The sequence below is a fragment of the Mustela putorius genome, unplaced genomic scaffold (assembly GCF_011764305.1).
Source record: "Mustela putorius furo isolate JIRA1106 unplaced genomic scaffold, ASM1176430v1.1 tig00003834_pilon_pilon_pilon, whole genome shotgun sequence".
Taxonomy (NCBI): domain Eukaryota; kingdom Metazoa; phylum Chordata; class Mammalia; order Carnivora; family Mustelidae; genus Mustela; species Mustela putorius.
The window spans coordinates 46,843,075-46,867,345 of NW_025421987.1; the positions used below are offsets into that span (position 1 = coordinate 46,843,075).

General features: G+C 42.1%; 1 protein-coding gene across 4 annotated transcripts in view; it reads left to right on the plus strand.

Moving 5' to 3' along the window:
• Nucleotides 1-23,898, plus strand: part of LOC106006016 — a 46,892-nt gene extending 22,994 nt beyond the window's left edge. For 2 of the 4 annotated variants that reach the window (XM_045088457.1, XM_045088456.1), the window contains exons 8-11: nt 5,568-5,703; nt 10,787-10,893; nt 22,174-22,286; nt 22,424-22,737. In XM_045088457.1, coding sequence (XP_044944392.1) covers nt 5,568-5,703; nt 10,787-10,893; nt 22,174-22,286; nt 22,424-22,456 — 389 coding nt within the window. In that variant the 3' untranslated portion in view covers nt 22,457-22,737. The other 2 variants (XM_013057276.2, XM_045088458.1) reach the window with 2 other exon arrangements.
• Nucleotides 23,899-24,271: the final 373 nt, after the last annotated feature.

The window sequence follows — 24,271 nt, forward strand, 5'->3', positions numbered from 1 at the left end:
TCATCCAGATCCAATCTGACCCATGTCTGAGCCCCACAGTTCTGTACCAGCAATCTGTGGGAGCTGACTCTGGCCCTGGCGGGTGATTAACACTCAAGGGAGTGATGTCTGGCCGGGCCTATGCCTGTTCACAAGCCTGTCAGGTCCATGAAGAGCCAGAAGATGGCTTACCACTGGAGGTCACTGAGAGGTCATCAGGAATAGTCATCTGCAGAGAAGATAGCTTCCTTGAGCCCCTTTCAGCCAGTCCAGCCATGTCACCTCTAGGTCCCAAAAGTTCCCAAAGAACTCAGCAAGGACTCAGGCATGTCCTGTCACCTGGGCCTACTCTGTTTCCTAGCCCAAACGCCATGCCGTACTTCCTAGGATCGTCTTAATTCTCAAGGATTTAGGACTGGGAGGGCCAGTATGTGACTTAGACATACCCTGGGCACAAGACACAGCCATAAAATGGTCAGTCCACAAGCCTGGGATAAATCAGACCTTTGCTACAGTACCAGTGCCTCCCAAGTGCCAAATTCACTTCCCCAAATAAGGCATTAATTGTTTATAACATAGCCATGGTCCATAGGAATACTATGGCATTAAGGAATGCAAGGGTCCAGTTCAAAAGACAAGATGTAATCTTCAAAACTTTATTAGTTCCAAGTCAGGAAGTTACCGATTATAATCCTAAGAGTATTTTACTTAGGGATTTTGTCCTGGAGTGATAGCCAAATGGTGGAAACCTTTGTGGACAGGTTCCAAGATCCAAGGTGTGAATCATCCAATGCTAATTACACTTCGCTTTCTTAAGTCCTGCAATCAAGCTAACAGAGTTTCTGTTCTGGTTTATAAATGTCTGGTAATTACACAGGAAATCACACATGTTCCTTGTTGATGGACAGAAGCTATTTTGAACAAGTGTTTTTATTTTTGAGTATTTATTTGAGAGAGAGCGCATGTGTGCAAGCGTGAGCAGTGGGGAGGGGCAGAAGGAGAGGGAGAAGCAGACTCCTCACTGGGCAGAGAGCTGGAGGACTTAATCCTAGGACCCTGGAATCCTGACCTGAGCTGAAGGCAGACGCTTAACCGACTGAGCCACCCAAGCACCCTGATAAAGATTTTTTTTAAATTGGCCTTATTAAGAGGGTCCTACCACAGGTGAACATTTGAGTTGTCCTTAAGCAAAATAAGCTGATGTCCAACAGAATGTGTGATTTCCACCTGTTCTGTGGTCCCAGGACAGGCCAGAAAATGAGGGAAAAGAGGAGGAACCTCCCCAGGGGAACCTCTGGTTCCACAGAATTTTACACTTGAACTTTGAGTGCTGGCCCACACAGGAAATAGAACTCTCTCTGGAAGGACTGAGAAGAGGTTCCTCAGCTGAGAAAGGGAGGGCATTCTAGGCAAAGGGAACCACATGAGCAAAGGCTCGGGGACTGCAAGTGCCCAGAGTGTTCAGTGTGGGGGGAGTTTGGCTTTCACTGCAGAGTGGTCGCTGGGAGAGAGGCAGAGGTGTACCTGAAAAGGCCAGGGGACCCACATGACCCAAACCCATGAATGTTGTTGAGTTAAGCTTTTGCCTGTGTACAAAGTGGGAGCCACGATTCCTCTGAAGCAAGACAGTGACATGATGAGAATGGGGATTTTTGAAAAGAACCTTGGACAGCATTGCAGAATGTGTCTTAGCAAGAGAGACATCTGGATGTTGGGAGACCCGTGTGGAGGCTACTACAGTAGCTCAGACAAGAGAAAAGGCAGAATGCAGAGAGCAGTGATAGAAAGATAGTCCAGGTCCAGCTATATTTAAGGGGGGAAATTTGACAGGTCCAGATAGCCAGTTCAGTGAGGGTAGCAAGAAAGATCTTGAAGTTAGGAACCGTTGGCGGATCTTGGCAATGAACCAGAGAGAAAATGGGAAGAAACACAAGGTTGGGCGAGTCCACATGGATTTGTGGAGTGGCTTCTGCGGGAGGTGTACAGTTGTCAGAAACGTGTATCCGATCCTTGGGAGGCAGTCGCAGAAGGGGAGATAGCTTACACAAGCAGGTTCTTCTCCAGCATGCTCTCATTCCAGTGTTTCAGTGACTTATATTATCCAGACATGAAGCTGAAGATAGACAATGATATTTATTGTGTACTAAGTTCCTCCACAACCATTATTTCACTGCGCTTCCTGGTGGGTCTTCGTAGTGCATCTAGGAAAGGAGTCTCATGATCTCTATTACAGCACTGTGGAAATTTGGGTTCGGAGAAGTTCAGTGACTTTCTGGGGAGCCAAACAGCATTTTTTTAGAGAGAGGTTTTACACCCAGAGATTCTGCTTTCTCTACAACATCTTGCCTCTCAGGCACAACTGGTGTTGCTAGGCCACCACTAAATTTTTGGAGACAGAGGCGGGTAAGTGAAAGTAATCACTGTCTGGGTGCCTGGGTGGCTCAGTCAGTTAAGCGTAGGCCTCTTGATTTGGGCCCAGGTCCTGATCTCAGGGTTGTAAGATAGATTGCCAGGCTGGACCCCGGGTGGGGCTCTGCTCTGGGTGTGGAGACCACTAAAGCTTCTCTCTTCCCCTCCCCCTGTCTCTCTCCCCCCTCTCTTAAAAGAAAAACAAAAAGTAGGCATTGTCAGTGAGCTTGTTTTTGTTTTGAAGAAATGTGAAGATTAGGTAGAAATAGGTTGGTGTATACAGCTGGGGGTGGGTCAAGTATTACCAGGGCCCGAGCATGGACTCACCCTTACTCTGAGAAATTTGTTTTCGATTCAGAGAAAATAATTTGGTTCTGTTTGAATTTTGGCTTACCGTCCAAAGCAGGAAGTCCCTGTACTAAGCAGTATCAGTCTTCCTAGCACCCAGCAGAGCACTGTGACTCGCTGAATTCTGTGGGATGGTTTGGACTTGCACTTTCCAAGCTGGTTATTTTTCATGGGCAGAGATGAGATTGCGACCTTACTTACCGCCAGCTGGGGGGAGATTTGGGTGGTTTCTCCCTGTGGGGATAAGTGGCACCAGGTCAATCACAGACCTGCAAGCTCCCTTTGTCTCCAATGGCACGTGTCTGTGCCGTGTGGGCTAAGTTGGTGGGGTGGCAGGGGTAGACTGGCAAAAACCGTGTCGTCCTTGCACACCTTGGCCACTGCCCAGGAATTTGGCCTTTGGCCGTGGCCCCGCTGGCCTCATGTTCCATCACCTTTGCTTTCTGGCAGAAGGGGGGGAAAAGGAAACGAGTGTCATGCACAATCAGTATCCACATCATTAATCATTCTGAGCAGTAAGTTTTCAAAGGCATTTATATTGTAAAGAGATTTTACAGATAAAAAGACATTCTATTTGTGTTCACGAATGGTCTCAAGGCATTGTTAGGTACACTGTATATGGAAAAATAATGAACAGTGAGATAAAAGTTTCCACAAAGTTCTGTACTCAGTTACTCACGGATTCATTCATTTGTTCAACAGTCATTAAATACCCATAATGTGCTAGATACTGTCCTAATCTATTAGCACTGTCAAATTATTCATAACAGCTGTCATTTGCCATCATTCCCATGCCTGGATGTAAGGACAAATACATTTGGACAAGTTAGGTTTATTCCCAGTGAAACTAAATGAGGGGCTAGTTTTCATCCCTCCTAATATGTTTTGAAGGAAAATAAGCCCATGGGGCACCTGGCTGGCTCAGTCAGTTAAGTGTCTGCCTTCGGCTCAGGTCATAATCCCGGAGTTCTGGGACTGAGCCCCACATCGGGCTCCCTGCTCAGCAGGAAGCCCCCTTCTCCCTCTTCTGCTCCCCTTGCTTGTGTTCTCTCTCTCTCTTTCTCTCAAATAAATAAATAATCTTTTAAAAAAAGGGGGGGGAGGGGTGCCTAGGTGGCTCAGTGGTTTGGGCTGCTGCCTTCGGCTCGGGTCATGATCTCAGGGTCCTGGGATCAAGCCCCGCATCGGGCTCTCTGCTCCACAGGAAGCCTGCTTCCCTCTCTCTCTCTGCCTGCCTCTCTGCCTACTTGTGATCTCTGTCTGTCAAATAAATAAATAAAATCTTTAAAAAAAAAATAAAAAATAATAAAAAAGGGGGGGGGAAATAAACCCTATCTATTTTATTCAAGCATCCAGCAGATTAGATTTGTAACCAAAGACACCAGTTGAATCTCTTTTTAAAGCATACTTTAAAAAAAAAAAAAAAAACTGGCAAACTAGAATAGCCCAAAGTCTAGATTTATCACCTTTCCCTAAAAAGTGAGCTCTCTTCCATGACTTGAAAACTTACATCATTAGTTACCATTGACTTCTCTCTCTTCTTGCTCTTCCTACACGCTCGTTAGCTTTCTGCTTCAGAAGGACAGTTTTGTTTCTTCTGTTCCCGGTTGGGTTCCCAGCACCTAGGACAGTGCCTGGCATAGAACAGAGCTCAGACAGACATGTTGAATGCTGAATGAATTCAAGTACAAAAAAGTTCTGTCCACCCCTTGGGATTAGGTTCTCAAGTCAGCCTATTTAGGCAAAATTAGCATATAGCTCAGTGATTCTTCACAATCCCTTAAACTGCCCACACAAATATTTAGGGATATGGTTTCTAAGTTCCGTGCAATTTCTTGGCAGCTTTGGAACAGATCATTGTTTGTCAGTTATGCCCCAGATGAAGTTGTCAGCTAGGGTTTAGGGGGTTATATTGCATACAAAGCATATAACTTTGAATACTTGGAGGCCTTTGAGAAGCCATCTGGCTTTGAGACCAGATTCATATCTCTCACACCTACTGAATGGATGAGCTGGCCATTATGTCCGTGGTTGTTTCTCCTTCTCCATCCCCTTCCTGTCTTTTTCTTTGCCAAACTCCTAAACTTGAGCTGGTGTAAATGAAATGTGTACATATGCCATGCTACAGCACTGACACTGAACTTTATGAAAGCTGAATAGACCAGTGGGAGTGAGTCAGACTCCAGGACTACTGACCTCAGTAAGGAAGTCTACAAAGGCAAGTGGGTTCTTTGTCTTTCAAATTTGCCCTTCCAGAGCTCAAAAAATGTGGCAACTTCCGTAGACTCTTTTAAAGAGCTGAGCCCCTGGATAAGGACTATCACTTCCCCAGGTTTGGTGGACAGCTCATTTATCTTCTATTGGGAAATTTCTAAAGACATTTGTTTTCCTCTTTAGCCAAAAAGGCAACAATCTAAATCTTAAGTGAGATTTCCTTTGATACAGAGCAATTTGGGGCTTGCTATTATAAAGAATAGAGTATTTTTAAATTTTTTATTTTTTTTTAGATTTTATTTATTTATTTGGCAGACAGAGAGAGAGGGAAGCAGACTCCCTGCTGAGCAGAGAGCCCAATGCGGGACTAGATCCCAGGACCCTGAGATCATGACCTGTAGCCGAAGGCAGTGGCTCAACCCACTGAGCCACCCAGGCGCCCTAAAGTATTTTTTTTAAAGGACTCCTTAGATTGTATGTATCTCCTTCACTTTATTGCCAAATGCATCTACTCACACAAGTCAAAGAAGTACAATCTTAAAAAATAAAACTACTTAAGTGGTGGTAAATGGGGGAGCTATTGTCTAAAAATAATAAAAACTATTATTTTCTTATAGGAATCAAGAAAAAAATTAAAGATTTGACTGAAGCTGGTCCTTGGTTAGTGAAGTTGTATCTGGCAGATAACGGCATAGACAGAAGAGGAAAAGAAGGAGGAAATGGCTTGTTGGAATTCACTCAAATTTTAACATGGTGAGTAGAAAAGAGGTTTTATTTGTTCGCCTTCTGAAACTGGGTGCTTGGGTTGAATCATAGGGAAAATGACTTAACTGCAGTTTAATAAAAAGTGATATTTTTAACTTCGAGAGGGAAGCAGTAACCCACTGTGATCTTGGTACATGATCTTAAGGGAAGGCCCGAGATCATAAAAATGGCATGCACACAATTGTCCATGAGCCACAGAGGGACTCCAAAGACCTCACTAGAAGCTCCAATTAATGAAGCTGGCAACTGAGGAAAGGCAGGAATTATGACCTCCAGATATTTCTTCCGTGAAGTCAGCTATGTGACCTAAGGAAGAAAGGCAGTCCACTCAAGAGTCAACACTGTTTAGTTTTTGATCACAAAGTTGTCTCAAGCTACTTAGGCAGAAAGACAGAGCTTTTCTAAAAAGCTGCTGGAAAACAAAATGTTTCCTTGCCATATTTATGCTGCAACCTTGGACATCTCTTTGTCCAGCTCTCCTGAATCCCACACCCAGTGGGCCAAACAAGTAAGCATTTGCAGCTCTGTAGGAAAGCTTACTCGGTAGAGGGCTCCAGATTTTCCATCTTAGACAGCAGTACTGAGAGCACCTCAGGGCAATCAAGGGCAATAGAATATAGCTCAGATTCAAGAGTTGAGAGCTTGATCGATAAATGAATAACAAATAAATAAATCATAAATCATAAATCAATAAATAATAAATAACAAATAATAAATAATAAAATATTTATTATTTTAGAAGAAAAAGATTCTTTTTCTAATATATTTGTTTTGGAAAGTTGGGAATTTCCAACTTGGATAGCTTGGCTGCTATTTTATAATAGTTCTATTAATAAACTTCATTTTGTTACCCTTTTAATATATTGCTAGATTTAATATGTTGCTGCTATATTATCCTTTTAGTATACTGCTAACATTTTATTAAGGGTTTTCACATCTGTGTTCATCAGGGATATTTGTCCCTACTTTTCTTGTAATGTTTTCCTTTGGTATTGGGATCAAGGTGATTTTGGCCTTATAGAATGAGTTAGGAAGTGTTCCTCCTTTCCTATTTTATGAGAAAACTTGTGTAGAATTGGCATTATTTTACCTTTAAATATTTGGTAGAATTTACCAGTGAAGACACCTGGATCTGGAGTTTTCCTTATGGGAAGATTTTTAACTACAAATTCACTTTCTTTAATAGATAGAAGTCTATTCTGGTTATTTTGGGAGGGGAGTGTTAAGCTTTGGTTGTTTATATCTTTCAAGCAATTTGTTCATTTTGGCTAAGTTTTCAAATTTATTGTCTTAGAGTTGTTCATAATATTTCTTTCTCATCCTTTTCCTATCTGGAGGATCTGTAGTGATGTCTCCTCTTTTGTGCTTAATATTAATAATTTGTTTTCTCTCTTTTTCCCCAATCAATATGATTAGAATTTTATCAATTTTTTAAAGATTTTATTTATTTATTTGACAGAGAGAAATTACAAGTACACTGAGAGGCAGGCAGAGAGAGAGAGAGAAGGAAGCAGGCTCCCTGCTGAGCAGAGAGCCCGATGCGGGACTCGATCTCAGGACCCTGAGATCATGACCTGAGCCGAAGGCAGCGGCTTAACCCACTGAGCCACCCAGGCGCCCGAATTTTATTGATCCTCTCAAAGAACTTGCTTTTGGTGTTCTGTAGTGTTTTAATTTTTTCTATTTCATTGATTTATACCCTTATTTTTATGGTTTCCTTTATTCTGTTTACCTTGGGTTTAATATGCTCCGCTCTTTCTAGTTTATTAAGGTAGAAGCTTAAGTTATTGATTTTAACTTTTCGTTTTTCTCTTTTTTTAAAAAAATATTTTATTTATTTATTTGACAGAGAGAGATGATAAGCATGCAGAGAGGCAGGCAGAGAGGCAGGCAGAGAGAGAGGAGGAAACAGGCTCCCTGCTGAGCAGAGAGCCTGATGCGGGGCTCAATCCTAGGACCCTGAGATCCTGACCTGAGCCGAAGGCAGCAGTTTAACCCACTGAGCCACCCAGGTGCCCCTAACTTTTTGTTTTACTAATGTAAATGGTTATAGTAACACTAAGCACTTTTTCATTGCATCCTGCAAATTTTGATATGTCATATGTTTTTTAAAGATTTTACTTATTTATTTGTCAGAGAGAGCGAGCACAAGCAGGGGGAGCAGCAGGCAGAGGGAGAAGCAGGCTCTCTGCTGTGCAAGGAGCTGGATTCAGGACTCCATCCCAGGACCCTGGGATCATGACCTGAAGACAGCTGCTTAATCTACTGAGCCACCTAGATGTCCCATGATATGTTGTATTTTTATTGTTATTCAATTCAAACTATTTTCTAATCTCCCCTTTGATTTCTTTGACCTATGGGTTATTTAAAAGAGTGCTATTTAGTTTCCACATATTTGTAAAGTTTTCACATATTTTTCTCTGGTTGCTTTTTAATGAAATTATGCTGTGATTAGAGAATATACTTGTTTTATGGACCAGATTATTATATATCTTGGTAAATGTTCCACGTGCACTTGAAGAATGTATATTTTGCTATATTTGGATAGAATGTTAAGAAATGTCAGTTAGGTCCAGTTGGTTGGCAGCATTGTTATGGTTTTCTATATCTTTACAAATTTTCTGTTTACTTGCTCTATCAATTATAAAAAAAGGGATAATTGTGACTTTGTATCTCCTTGCAGTTTAATCAGTTTTGCTTCATGTATTTTTTAAAGATTTATTTTATTTATTTTTTAGACAGAAAGAGAGTAGGGGGAGGGGAAGAGGGATAGAGAGAATCTCAAGCAGACTCCCTGAGTGTGGAACCCAATGTGGGGTTCGGACCCAGGACCCCTAGATCATGACCTGAACCAAAATCAAGATCAGATGCTCAACCGACTGAGCTACCTGGGTGCCCCTTGCTGTGTGTGTATATATATATATTTTTTTTTTTAAGATTTTATTAATTTATTTGAGAGAGAGAGCAAGTGGACACAGAGGGAGAGGGAGAAGCAGAAGCATAGTCCCTGCTGAGCAGCGGGGCTAACACAGGGCTTGATCCCAGGACCCCGGGACTGTGACCTGAGCTGAAGGCAGATGCTTAACAGGCTAACCCACCCAGGCACCCCTGCTTCATATATTTTTAAGATCTGTTGTTAGGTGCAAATCATTTAAGATTAAATCATTTGAAGAATTGACCCTTACTCTCATTATGAAATCGCCAGTAATATTTTCCTCTTATCTCTGGTAATATTCCCTTCTCTGAAATATGCTTTGATGAATATTAATATAGCTACTTGAACTTTCTTTGGATTAACATCAGCATGGTATATCTGTTTCTGTCCTTTTATTTTTAACCTATATATATTTTTACAGTAACTTCTCTATAACTCAGTTTCCTTATTTGCAAAAATGGGGATAATAATCAAAAGAGTGTTACAGGGTTAAATTAGATCAGGTGTGTAACATGCTATATACAGTGCAGAGGGCTCCAGCTAGCACCTTTACACAAATGGGAAAAAGAGCCCCTCCAGCTAGACAAATTAAAAGAGGCACCACCTCTGGCCATTGAGTCAGAGGAGGTAACCCTTTCTAGTCTTCAGGTCACAGAACTTGGCAAACAGAGCTTGGCAGATTTCAGCCCCACTCACACCTTTGGAGGCCGCCTTGGTACTGGGCACAAGTGCTTACACTTGTGGGTGACCCTGATCACATCTAATGCACAGTGAATGCTCCATCAAACCTTAGCTCATGCGAGGCTGTGTGGTGTAGTGATTAAATCCATGGCCTCCGAAATCAGATGTAGAATTGTTGAGCTGTGCAGTTGTTCTTCAGCACTCTCCCTTCTCCTTCTAGAACCCCTGCTTCCTCCTGAAGCATTCCTGCTTTCACCCATCTTATCTGAAGGAATAGGACATAGGCAGACAGTTCAGGAAGCCGAAGCTAGGCAAGTTCTGATTAGATAGGCTATTTCCTTGGGCGCAAGACCTTTGAGAGGGAGAGTCTGGCAGAACCATTGAGCCCCACCCTTGAATGCTAGCTGCTGAATCAATAGACAGTGTGTACAGGAAGAATGACCTTGTATTTACTACTGATTTTAACTGAAATTTCACATTCCCAGCACATGGTAAACTCAAAATCGTTTTACTGAAAGCCATAGGATAATTTCTTTTAGAGCAGAGGCAATGTGTTAAATTCCTTTAATCTCTGCAATGGTAGATCATATGCATTTAGTAAGTGTGCACTCAATATAATAACATCACTGGTACTGCACTTTGCGAGATACTTTCATAGGAATTGTTTCATTCTGTTTTTACCACAACCTTATGAAATATGTAAAAGAGCCAGTTTGGGGCCCAATGTTACAGATGAGGAAGATGGGACCCAAGAGGGCACATCGCCTGCCCATGATTACAAGGTTGACAGGAGGTAGAAGCTGACCAGGAGCCCAGGACTTCACCCTGATTCCATGTCTCCTCATGATGCCAGAAATTCTCTAAGACCAGTTGGTGGGCTGGTGCTAGAGCATGAAGGAATTTTCAATAATCTCAAAGAGATTAGGAAAAAACAATAGATGGAGGTCTCGTTTTTCATAAAGCTAAGCTTACTTAGTTTTAAAAGCTATCCTTTATTCTGAGACTATGCCCTTTCTAATTTTGTGTAAAAATATTTGTTCTTTTAAGTGTTGCTGGGTGAGAACTGTTATTTGTTTGATGTATTAAAAGCTGTCAGGCCAGTCACCCCAAGCTTTTTGACATTTTACTGGTGTGCAAAATCCACAAAGACTGGGAAGCCCTGTGCAATACCACACCATATTTCTGGATAAATAAATGAATGGAAGCTGTGAGGCAACTTAAAGTCTTTATCCCACCAATTGACTTAGGAGAGAGGTGTCCAAACTAGAGAGATTAAATTGGAGAAGTCTGCATTCAGTTTCAAATTGGGTCAGTGTATCATCATTGAAAGGGGGCGTCAAGCAAAGTGTTGAGGACCTAAGAAAAGAGATCAGACTCCAAAGTAAGTGGACTGAGTTTCTTTTAGTGACTGTGCTCAGCAAGATGCCATTCTGATTTGTCATTTTCTTTGGCCAGCCTGATCACATACTCTGCTCACTTAAGGGAAATTGACCTCAGAAACAATGTCCTGGGAGAGATGGCTGCTGCTGACATACTTGAAGCACTGAGAGCCAGAAAGACAGGTACAGAGTGTGGTTTGTGTTCCCTTCCACTTGTCCATATCTACTCACCCCTAAATGCTATATTGCTCATAGCCTGCTCTACTTTTTTCATCAAATAACTGGCCTGAGCTATGTGATGACCAGGAGCACTGTCATAAGCCACCTACCCTTATGTCCATTTACTCCATGATTTGCACAGAGTTCAAGAACTTTTCTGATGTCATTGGTTGTCTTTGACCTAAGCACAGTAGTCTCCCCTTATGCATGGGGAACATGTTCCAAGATCCCCAGTGGATGCCTGAAACTGCAGATAGGACCAAACTGTACATATACTGTGGGTTTTTTTTTCCTATACAAGCATACTTATGAGAGTTTAACTTATAAATGGGCACAGTAAGAGATTAACAATAATAAATAGTAATCTAGAATACTTATGACAGTATACTATAATAAAAATTGGTGAATGTGGTCTCTCTCTCAAAATATCTTACTGCACCGTACTCGCTCTTCTTCTTGTGATGATGAACAATGACAAAACCTGCATGAGGAGATGAAGGGAGGGGAATGACACCATGGCGCTATGGTACTACTGACCTTCTGATGATTCCGCAGAAGGAAGACCATCTGCTTCCTGACCATGGGTAACAGGAGCTGTGGAAAGAGAAAACACAGATTAGGGGTGGGCTGCTGTAAGCAATATTATCTGAGGGACCCTCTCCTATTCTCTATTCTCCCCCGCAACCCAACCTGCAGATATTTTTCCAGACAGCAATTGGAAAACTCAATCAACATCCCTACAAGATTCTGACTCGCTTGCTGGACCGTCAAAGATTGCTTAATTGTGATTGACATCAGGAGAGTATGAATGGTCCCTTATGACCATGTTATCCTTTGAAAATGAGAGAATCACCTATGGAATGAGTTATTTATTTAACATGGGCTAACCCTGCCCTCCTGCTTTCATTAATATGCATGACCAGAATTAACGATAGCCGTTCTCATTGCTGATAGAGAGAAGATGAGGAAGGTGGCATTTCCAATAAAGCTCAGGGTCACCTGGGTGGCTCAGTGGGTTGAGCCTCTGCCTTCAGCTGAGGTCATGTTCTTTCAGGGTCCTGGGATGGAGCCCCGCATTGGGTTCTCTGCTCAGCAGGGAGCCTGCTTCTCCCTCTCTCTGCCTACTTGTGATCTCTCTCCCTCTCTCTGTCAAATAAATAAATAAACAAACGGGGGAGAGACTTATATAAGACTGATAAATCACAAACCCGTACGCTTGAAACCAGTAATATATGTTAATTAATTGAATGTGAATTTTTAAAAAGGCAAGGAAGAGGGACGCCTGGGTGGCTCAGTTGGTTGGACCACTGCCTTCGGCTCAGGTCATGATCCCGGAGTCCCGGGATCAAGTCCCGAATCAGGCTCCCAGCTCCATGGGGAGTCTGCTTCTCCCTCTGACCTTCTCCTCGCTCATGCTCTCTCTCATTGTCTCTCTCTCTCAAATAAATAAATAAAATCTTAAAAAAAAAAAAGGCAAGGAAGAAATTTTGTCATTATCTGGCAAGTTACATAGAGAGAATTAAGTAGTAAAAGCATTGGATTGGTCTTTATCATTTCTTTGATTAAATGACTTTAGAGAGATGGCATAGTTTTAGATTGCATTTTTTTTTCTAACAATGCCAGGTTTGTTTGTTTGTTTTAAGATTTTATTTATTTGACAGACAGAAATCACAAGTAGGCAAGCAGAAAGAGAGGGGAAGGCAGGCTCCCTGAAGAGCAGAGAGCCCAACTCGGGGCTCGATCCCAGGACCCTGGGATCATGACCTGAGCCAAAGGCAGAGGCTTTAACCCACTGAGCCACCCAGGGGCCCCCTAACACTGGCAGTTTTAAAGAGAAGAATTATAACATTACTGTCTACTGTGTTGCCATTTTTAAACTAAAACCACTGCATCATCATTTCTTCACAGCCAACCAAATGATCCCAAGATTTTTGAACTATCCCTTTATTTTGGAGAAACAGAACATCTACTTCTAGTCTACTTCAGTTGAATTCAAATGCAATGGAATTACTGCTCTAAAATGAATTTAAATTAGACTTTAAGCTCAATAGGCTGAAAGCAGGTTAGTGATTTCATTTGATTTTCCTTAGCACCGTGGTCACTTTCTCACCATACCCTGTGGTGGAAGACTTTATTAACGGCTGCAGGCAATTTTCAGTCATTACTGTAGTGAGTGCTAATGATGGACAGTCTCAGCTGATTTGACAGAAAATGGTTTTCATCAAGTACTTATTTGGGGCTTGCTTAGTAAATGGTTCAATTTGTGTGAATGGGGAAGATGATTATGAAATACCCACCTGAAAATATAGTTTCTCGTTTAAAAAGCATTTAAAAACAATGTATAGTTCAGAAAAGCATTTCTCCCCCAAATATGGTAGTATAATTCATGAGTAGCTTGAATGCATCCACATTTTGAACCAAAATAATTATGGGATGTTTCTGATGGAACACTTAAGATCATTAGTTTGAACACCAAGAAAGACTCTTCAAAATGGAGTTAGCTGATTGGATTCTACAGGGAAATCTCTTGCCATTTAGCCTTAATGGCATCCTTTTAAACATTAAAAGCAATTAGTAATATCAGTGATTATAGAACTAATGTTCTTCTTTTGATTGCTTATGTGTTCTTATAATTTGCAAGTTAACAGGCTAATTTCTAATCCTGATTCTATTTCTTTCATTAAATCCAAATTAACAGCACAAAGACATTTATTTGTCTACCAGGGAATTCTTAATGAACTACCTTTAATGATGGAAAACACACACATAATGAAAGCTTTCGCAGAAACATCAGCAAAGTCACTTGTTGTTTTTTTTTTTTTAAGATTTTATTTATTTATCTGAGAGAAAAAGACATAGCGACAGAGGTAGCAAGAGAGGGCACGAGTGTGGTGGAGAGGGAGAAGCAGGTTCTCTGCTGAGCGGGGAGCACAATGAGGGGCTCAATCCCAGGACCCTGAGATCATGACCTCAGCCAAAGGCAGACGCTTAAGTGACCGAGCCACACAAGCACCCAGCAACCTCACTTGTTACCAATTAAAAAAAAAAAAAAAGTTTAGCAGAGGGAAAAACTGCTGTTTACATTTTATAGGGTTGCTTTTTTAATTTAAAAGAAAAAACCAGGGCGCCTGGGTGGCTCAGTGGGTTAAGCCGCTGCCTTCGGCTCAGGTCATGATCTCAGGATCTCTGCTCAGCAGGGAGCCTGCTTCCTCCTCTCTCTCTGCCTGCCTCTCTGCCTACTTGTGTTCTGTCAAATAAATAAAAATTTTAAAAATCTTTAAAAAAAGAAAAGAAAAAACCAATGGAAGACTTCAGGATCAATTCATTTATCCATTCTTATTTATTTATTTCAACATTAATTTATTAAGTGCTGTAGAACAAGGCAAAGGGGGCCCACAGCGATCACTGAGCCAAATGCAAACAGGCTCATTAAATGACCTGGCTTGAAATAGCCATAGGCACTAGCTGACCTATTATAAACAGGCACAGGTCCTAAAATTTAAATAAAGGGACAATTCCGTAGTTCCTTGCCTCCCCACTCTGCCCTGTAACTGTGGCCCCTCACCACCGCCTCATAGCAGACAGTCCTTTGCTGTCCTGTCCACCGCTTTTATCTCTTTTATTCTACCTTCGGTGAATTCTGTCACCATCTGTGTTGCCAGCCTCCACCCAACCAGAGCACCCAATCGGGACACCCCACAAATGCCAGGCCTTGTTTGAGTTGAGCAGTGACTCCCTGCTTTCATGGATCTGACTTCCTAGTGGATGACAGACGGTAAACCAACTATATAGAGAAGTGAAATATATATTATTGTATATCATTTGGAGATCATACTTAAGGGAAAAAATAAAGCAAGAAAGGGAGATAAAGCATGTATGTCAGGGGATGGGGAGTTTAGTTGAGGTAGCCAGAGAAGACTGTATTAAGAAGAAACGTTTAAGTAAAGACAGGAAGGTGTGCGGGAGCAAGCCACATAGATATCTGGGAAAAGAGCAGTCCAGGTAAGCAGAGCAGCAGGTGCAAAGGTTTATGGCAGGAGACCAGCTGATGTGTTCTATTTTTTTTGTAAAGATTTTATCTATTTATTTATTTATTTTAAACAGTATTATTTATTTATTTATTTATTTATTTATTTATTTATTTCACAGACAGAGATCACAAGTAGGCAGAGAGGCAGGCAGAGAGAGAGGAGGAAGCAGGCTCCCTGCCACGCAGAGAGTCCGATGCAGGGTTCAATCCCAGGACCCTGAGATCATAACCTGAGCTGAAGGCAGAGGCTTAACCCACTGAGCCACCCAGTCACCCCAGCTAGTGTGTTCTAAAGCCAGCGTGGAAGCCAGTATGGCTGGAGTGGAGTGAGAAAGAATGGGAGGGTCATAGGACAAACAAATTCCAAGAAGCAAGCATGGAGAGCAGGGGGCCCTTCCTAGGCAATTATGAGGACCGTGGTTTTTAACTTTACTGAGATGGAAAAGCATTGGAGAATTTTGAGAGGAGACCAGATCTGACCCACATCTTAACAGGATTACTCCAGGTCTAAGTTGAAAACAGATTTGAGAAGAGGGTAAAAGAAGGAAGACCAGTTAGGGAGTGGTCTCTGGAAAAATTAAACAGAGCCTTTCAGCAGACCCAGGACAGGCAGCATGGCGGAGACTGAGGGTAGAATAAACTAAAAAGAGGAGGATTAGGGAAAATTCTACACACTGAACACTTGGGACTCAGCCTTTCCCATTGCCTGAGCCACCTTTGTCTGCCCTGCTTCTGGAGGCTCATAGCCATATAGAAGACTGGGGTGTTCTTTTTATTTATTAATTTATTTACTTTGAGAGAACATGCACAAGAGAGCAAGTGTCGGGGGGGTAGGCAGAGAGAGAGGGGGAGAGATTATCTCAAGCCAGCTCCATGCCCAGCATGGAGCCCGACACAGGACTTGATCTCACAACCCTGAGATCATGACCTGAGCCAAAATCAAGAGTCAGATGCTTAACTGTCTGAGCCACCCAGGCGCCTCTGGGGTATTCTTTGATAAACGGAGTAGCCCCAGAGAAAGGAACAACAGATGCTGACCCCTGGCCATGCCCTCTTCATTCAAAGAAGCCCAGCAGGGAAGCAAGCCCTACTCAGACAGAGGAGCTTCCCGTCAGCCATTGACTGTGAACAAAAACCTGAGAATCTCCAGACACTTCACGCAAGTCTTCAACATAGGAAACCAAGCCTGAAACACAGAGACAAAGAGAACTCTGAAGATACAGAGACAATACAGAAAATTTTTAAAAAAAAGAAAGAAAGAAAGAAAAGAAATTAGTTAAAACTTCTCCAGGAAACAGAAGAGAATGCATCTGTAAAACAACAGGATGCTAGGAAAAAAGAATAATTGGAAAAATAAGAAAAAGCTCTTGGCAAATAAAAATGATAGCCAAAATAAAAATTTCAAAACCAACTGTGAAGGATGAAGTCAAGCAAGTCTTTAAAAAATAGAACGAAAAATTGGTGAGACTATATGAGACAGGGTCAATCTGTGAATGCCAGCATTTAACTCATAGTTCAGAAGGAGAGACCAGAGAAAAGCAGGGAGAGGCCATCGTCAAATAATTGTCAAATACATCAGGAACTTTCCCTGAATGAACAGACATAAATCTGCATGTTGAAAGAGCCCACTGAGTGCCCAGCAACAGTGAATGATAAATGCTATTTCACCATGGCATTCAGAACACTAGGAACAAAGGGGAGAATCCAACAACTTACAGCTAAATACCGTGTATTCTATACGAAGGACTGGGACTCAGAAGGACATCAGATTTCTGACCGGACGCTAGAAACTATGGGAGGCTGACATGACAACTCTGTGAGAGCTCTATACATTTCCAACTCCTAACCAAGTATGAGGATGAAATAAAGATGTCTTTAGTGCATAAGAACTCAAACTGTGTGCCTCCTGTTTCCTAGGAAGCTCCCTGAGAACACATTTGAGCAAAATAAGAGTAAACCACAAAGATGAAGAATGGAGAATCCTGAAATCAGGAGAACCAGTACAGAAAATTGGAAAGGGAATCCCAGATGATGTTTGAGGGTCAGAATGAGTCCAAATTGGAGCCAGAAAATAGAACACTCCAGAAAGGAGGGACACTGCAATAAAAACTGAATAGAGCATTGGGCATACTTAAGTATTTTGCAAGAAATATGGGTGTATGGCAAAGAAAAGAAATTGGGGGAAATTCTTAGAATAGGTACACAGAAAACAGTGCAAAGGAAAAAGACAATTATTAACTCAGAAGAAAGTCATGTAAGTGGGGCACCTGGCTGGCTCAGTAAGTACAGTGTGTGACTCCTGATCTTGGAGTTGTACATTCAAGCTGGGTATAAAGATTACTTAAAAATAATCTTAAAAAAAAGTTATATAAGAAAGGGAAATACTGTGAACAAAATGTATATGACCATACCAGTCAATACACCAAGTGTTGATTTAACTAAAAATTGTGCAATATCACTATTGGGAGGTTTGGTGAGAGGAAGTGATAGCAGTCAATATATAAAATTTTTACTGGAGGGTCTCCTGGGTGGCTCAGTTGTTAACTGTCTGCCTTTGGCTTAGGTCATGGTCCCAGAGTCCTGGGATCAAGCCCTGCTTTGCGGAAAGCCCGCTACACCCTCTCCCACTCCCCCTTCCTGTGTTCCTTCTGTCACTGTCTCTCTCTCTCTGTCAAATAAATAAATAAAGTCTTAAAAATAAATAAATAAAATAAATTTTTACTGGAAATGTCAATAACATAAAACAATTTGTTTGAAATAGGCAGTAAATCTCATGAAAAACAGATGAGTGAGTTAAAAGTGGTTGTCTCTGGAAAAAAAGACTGGGGATGTTGAGGCAAAAGGCAAGGGTCTGTCGCTTTTCATTATAAACTTTTTAGCCCTGTTTAATTTTTTAGCTATAAGTATGCATTACTTTGTTTATATTTTAAGAGAATTGAAAACTTGATAGCTTTCTACCATGTGATTTATTGTTATGTAATTCCATGTCAATATCTAAAACCATCTTTTTAAAAAGATTTTATTTGAGAGAGAGAGAGCGAGCGCACTAGTGGGGTAGGGGCAGAGAGACAAGCAGACTCCCCACTGAGTGTGGAGCCTGACTTGGGGCTCAATCCCAGGACCCTGAGGTCATGACCTGAGCTAAAGGCAAATGCTTAACCCACTGAGCCACCCAGGGAGTCCAATATCTAATACTATCTTAAGTCACCTTAGCTTCCACCAAGGAGTTGGAGGCCTCACACACTCTATAGAATGTTTATGAATGGCTAGAGTTTCATAAAGAAGTGAAAAAGATGACCAGAAGTATGGTGTTAGGGAACATGACTGTCTTTTGTGGGTGTGGCTGTCGCATAACTCCTCTGAGACCTCCAGCAGGCCCCCATACCACACTACTGGCCCCCTGTCAGGTGGTTTCCAGCCCCCAACACTCCTCACAGCCTGAGCATCTCCCTCCTGACTGTCACAGTGGTCAAGACTTTGGGCCTTGTTTTCTTTTTGAAATTCCTGTCTTCCTCTACATTTGAACCTGTCTTAGTTTTTTCAACTCTGAGCTTTGTTTTTCTCCCTGACTATGGTTTCTTCCTATTTGCTGTTGAATTCTGCCTCAGTTAGAGGTGCTATTTGGCTACCTGGAACAGGACCAGATATAGGGGCTTCATCAGCTAGCAGAGGACTGAGCCGGTGTAGACCCGTCCTGGCATCATGCCTTTCTCTTTCTCCACCATCAGCCTTAGCAGATGGTTTATATCCTCATAGCTGTAGGTGGCTGCTTCACTGCAAGCCTCCCGTCTTCATTCCAGACCAGAAGAAGGAAGTCACAAGGAGAAAGTACTGGTACCTCTATGAGGAAGTCTCAGAAATCCCCCAGCACACCTATGCTTATTTCCAGCTGGTCAGAAGCACGTCACATACCCATCCCTAATTTTTAGCTTGGCACATTGCTACCCTGAGAAAAATCTGAGCTCTGTTAGAAAATAAGTTCAGAAAAGATATTAGTCAGGAAATTACAAGTACTTGGCTCAAGCTCCTTTAGATTATGATCAATAGGTCAGCTGGTCTACACCAGACCTGGCCAAAGGCCTTTGAAGCCAGTAACCCCTCCAGAGTGGCCCAAGTGAGACACCAGGGTCTTTATTAGACATTCCACATGCCCCTCAAGTCACCTAGCAGACCTCTATCTGTATAACCTTCTGCTCTATAAGGAATCACGGAAGACACTGGGGCAAAATTAGACCCAGGAAACATGAGTGCTTCTCAATCTAGGCACAGCCCTGGGAGACTATTGCCTTAAATTTTATTACGGCCCGGCCCCACCCTGAAGTATCAGAGCAATGTTTCCCCCACAACCACGCCTTTTTTGTGTGATGACCCACAGGAATGATCCTTGGACTAGAATGATCACACCAAGTACCAGTAAGTACTGCTCACCGGAGGAAAACATCCAAATAGCGCTTATCTTCCAGGCACATATGTACCACCCAAGTCCTCAGTGACACAGTTTCTGGCCCTTTCTAAGTCCTGAAATTATGAGCTATATTGTCTTACACCCCCAGGTCACTTACCCATTTTCATCCATCTTACCCTCCACTACCCTTTACTGCGCCCAGCCTGATTTTTTTTCCCACATCCCTACAACCATTTTTATATTTCAACTTCAACTGATCCTTTGGAGGGTCAGGCAGTACTATTTTTAAATACTTATTTATAGTACATGCAGTACTATATTTAAGGTTCTTATTTTTCCTCTCCACCATATTTCCTACTTACCTTCCTGCTTCTGGCTTCTTCCTGGTGTATCCTGACCCCCAAAAACTACAGCCTGGGGCCCCTGGGGCCCTGCAGGCAGGACCCGGCCATCTGCCTGGATGAGAAACAAGAAGGGGGAGAAGGGCAAGTGCCATGGGAAATAACAGAAGGATGGGTTGACACAGGCTCTGTGAATGGCATGCTAGGTATTTGAGTCTTATTATTCTGATCCCAGTTTTGATGTGTGGGAGTAAGTTTCCCACACACCACCAAGCAATTCCCAAATACTAGCTGGGTGGCCTACAGTTCAACTCCATTCTGACCCTACCTACCAGGAGCTTAGCATCAGATTCCACAGGTTAAGGGCTCAGTCCCACAAGACTGTCCCCTCCCTACCACCACCACATCGGACATCAATAGCAAGTCCATATTGCTACCTGGGCTTCTGACTGACTGGCCATAAAGCTGAGGTTCTCATGAGCCCCTCCTTGGGTTTGATTAATTGGCTAGAATGGCTATAATGACCCAGGAAACCATGATTGGCTGGGTTATCATAAAGGATACAAATCAATAGACAGATGAAGAGATACCGAGGGTGAGGTCTTGAACAAAGCAGCTCTGTCCTCATGGAGTTTGGAGCCCAGCATGGTGGCACCTGGAAGGATTCCAGGCTTCCCAACTGGGAAGCTCTTAGAATCCCATCCTTCAGATTTTTATGGAGGCTTTATTACGTAGGCATGGATGATTAAATCATTGGCCAATGGTGATTGATTCAACCTCCGGCCCCTTTCCCCTCCCCGGACAATCAGGGTTAGAGAAAGCTCTAACATTCCCTCTATGGTTGGTTTCCCTGGCAACCAGCCCCATCCTTAGGTGCTGTCCAAAAGTCTCCTCATTAACATAAACTCAGGTGTGGTGGAAAGGGGCTTGTTAAGAATTACGAGGCATCCGTTTCAACTTTACCGCTCTAAGGCATTTTAAGGAACTGAGAACAAGGGACCAAATATTATATTTAAGTTTTCTTTTTTTTTTTTTTTAGATTTTATTTATTTATTTGACAGAGAGAGATCACAAGTAGGCAGAGAGGCAGGCAGAGAGAGAGAGAGAGAGAGAGAGAGAGAGGAGGAAGCAGGCTCCCCGCTGAGCAGAAAGCCTGATGCGGGACTCGATCCCAGGACCCTGAGATCATGACCTGAGCTGAAGGCAGTGGCTTAACCCACTGAGCCACCCAGGTGCCCTTAATATTTAAGTTTTCTTTTAAAAAAAAATCCAGTGGAGTTAACATGGAGTGTTCTATTAGCTTCAAGTGTACATTACTCAGTGTTCATCGTGGTAAGTATACTCTAAACCCCATCACCTGTTTTACCCATCCCCCACACACTCCTAAGAGACCAAAAGACGCTCCCATTTCTCTTATTGATCAGGAAATTCCAAAGGTGTGGGAACCAGGAACCCTGGACAAAGACCAAATATATATGGGAAATCTGAATAATCCAAATATATATTTCCTAGAAATCACAATATTGCTGGATTGTATTGGAAAATCAATGAGAAATCTTGGTTTCAAGGGCTACAAGACCAACATAAACTGATCTAAGTACACACACACCAAACTGTTGACCCATAATATTACTAGAAGTCCAGGGGTGGTTCTAGCTACAGATCCAGCTGGATTTAGCGGTTCAAGTAACGCTACCTACCTTCCTCTCCTGGAAGTTCTGCTTGTGCTAACTTCATTCTCAGGCAGATAAAGCAATAAAGCAATATAGTCTGCTTGTGCTGACTTTATTCCCACACAGTGGCATTTTGGGCAGCACAGGCCATAAGTTTACATTGTACCAGTTTAATCTCAAGAAAGCGCCTTTCTCCTGATTTCACAGGACCATCATGAGTCACATGCACACCTGTTAACTAATTGCTGTGTCAGGGAGAGTAAATCCGCTAATTCACCAGATCCGTCCCATCCACCCCTGGAGCACAGGGGAGTGGAACCCCAAAGTAAACTCAAGATTCTGTTCCAGAAAGAAGCTAAAATAAATGCAAGCTGGACAAGTAAAACCAAGAGAGGTCCAGTGAAGATGAAGAGTCAGTAAAGTATTAGAGGTGATGAATGACAAGATAAGAGTTTCACTTTCAGATGATTAATCTGGAAGTAGATTGCAGGATCGATTTGGGGGGCGGGGAAGTCTGAAGCGATGAAGACCAGTTGGAAGATTTCTACAATTACCCAGGTTAACATGTGAATTTAGGAATGGGAAAGAAAGGACTGGAATGAGAAGTTATTATAGAAATAAATTGTTATGGATCACTCACATCAAGAAGATATAAGCAAAAGGTATTAGGTGAGAGGAAAGTTGCCCAGTTCATACGAATGTGGGAGAATGCCCCTCTCAGAAGCTAAAACCCAATCCATCAAATGGAGTTGTGAGATATCCTACTGATTTACTACTATGTTCTTCCCCTCTCAGGTAAACTCCCAGTCTTAAAAATTACAGTCACTCCTCAAATGTCTTCTGATACCTTCAGATCTATTTGGAAAAATAGCAGGAAATCTAGGATTACCAGTAAAAAGAAGAAGAAGGTATGCTCTTGGATGTCTGTGTCTGTGAGTTGCATCCACCAGGGGAGTTTGTGGATGGACCCTGGGCACTAAATTGGGGTAGTTGCCAACCCCAGCAGATTTTGCACTTGATAAAATCATGAGAATTTTGGTTCTAGGTAACAGTATCCCAAACCATCAGTTTATTCTAATGGATGATTGTATCAAAGGACAAGTAGTAGGAAAAAACATAGTTCCCTCAAAGGTTGGTGCAAACCTTGTCTCCTCTCTTCAACTTTTCCACCCTCCCCTCCCCCCACAATCCTGGTACCTGTTAGCTTATTGTGGATTTGAAATGGTGAATTTACCTGAACTATTTATGAAACATGTGGGATCTATTAGGTGGTAGTGCTTTATATATGTTCACTCTCTATTGTATGAAGTTGAACTTCCTTTTTTCTTTTTATAATTTATGAATGTTGTGTTCATTATTTCACAGGGTAAAAACTGAATATGGACGCTCTATATCTTTATGGATGCTCTCTGTTTCCATGGCCAACTGGACATGTGTAGAAAGATCTTGATTATTCTATAAGAAGAGTTTTCACTGGAGGGGCACATGGGTGGCTCAGTGGGTTAAGCCTCTGCCTTAGGCTCAGGTCATGATCTCAGTGTCCTGGATTTGAGCCCTGTCAGGCTCTCTGCTCAGCGGGAAGCTTGCTTCTTCCTCTCTCTCACTCTCTGCCTGCCTCTCTGCCTCTTGCGATCTCTGTCTGTCAAATAAATAAACAAAATCTTTAAAAAAAAAAATAAGAGTTTTCACTGGAGCCAAGCCCCTTTAATGTTATAAAATTTGAAGACTAATTTATGAAAGTTCAAAGTAGTGTTAACCCTATTATGCTCGTCATTTTCTAAAATGTGGGTTTCCCAGTTGGCCTTAGTGAAAATAGGTAGAATTCTTCTCTGGTGCTTCTTATGTGCATGTGAAATGTAAAAGTTGAAGGAAGTCATGATCTTTATCTAAGAAACATTTTTCTTTCATGAGTATATTTATAGTTGAGAACAATAAGAGTATTTGGACATAACCACTTTCTGAAAGATGACATCCCCCCAAATGGGGATCTTCCACAAATGAGGAAACTTCTAATCACTTTAATCACTGCCCCCTCCACCCCAAATGAAGATGTCTGGTTGACTGATGTATGGATGATAAATTGGATTAGCTGAAAGTTATATGCCATGACAATATGGTGCAGGGATGGAAAGTGTGGACTGGGGAAAGAAATGGGCTGGAATTCTCTGTGGAAAACTGCTGCTTTCCAGGTGTGTGACATTGGCCAACTCAGTTAACCTCACTGAGCCTCAGTTCTCCCTGATAAGATACAGATAGAATAGCACCCGTCTTGTATGGTGAGCCCTGAGTGAGATGACACATGTCAAGCATTTTTGGACAATATTGTTTCATAGTAGTACGGCTCAAATATAAATATTAGTGGCAGTTATTGTTGATGTTAGAATTGAGTGACTCCAGTTATTTCACTTGGAAAAGCTACACAAGAAAGATAAAAAAGAAGAAGAAAAGACTTAAGACCTTTCCATTTTGAAGTAAAAAAAAAAACAACCCCCACAAAAAGCCAGTCTGTTGGGGTGCCTGGCTGGCACAGTCAGTAGAAATGTGACTCTTGATCTCAATGTTGTGAGTTCAAGCCCCACGTTGGGTGTGGAGCCTACTCAAAATAAAAAGTAAAAAAAGGACCTGGGGCGCCTGGGTGGCTCAGTGGGTTAAAGCCTCTGCCTTTGGCTCAGGTTATGATCTCAGGGTCCTGGGATCGAGCCCCGCATCGGGCTCTCTGCTCAGCGGGGAGCCTGCTTCCTCCTCTCTCTCTGCCTGCTTCTCTGCCTGCTTGTGATCTCTGTCTGTCAAATGAATAAATAAAATCTTAAAAAAAAAAAAAGACCTGTACCCCTGAAACAAATAATACATTATATGTTAATAAAAAATAAAGAAATGAATGTATATTTTTTTA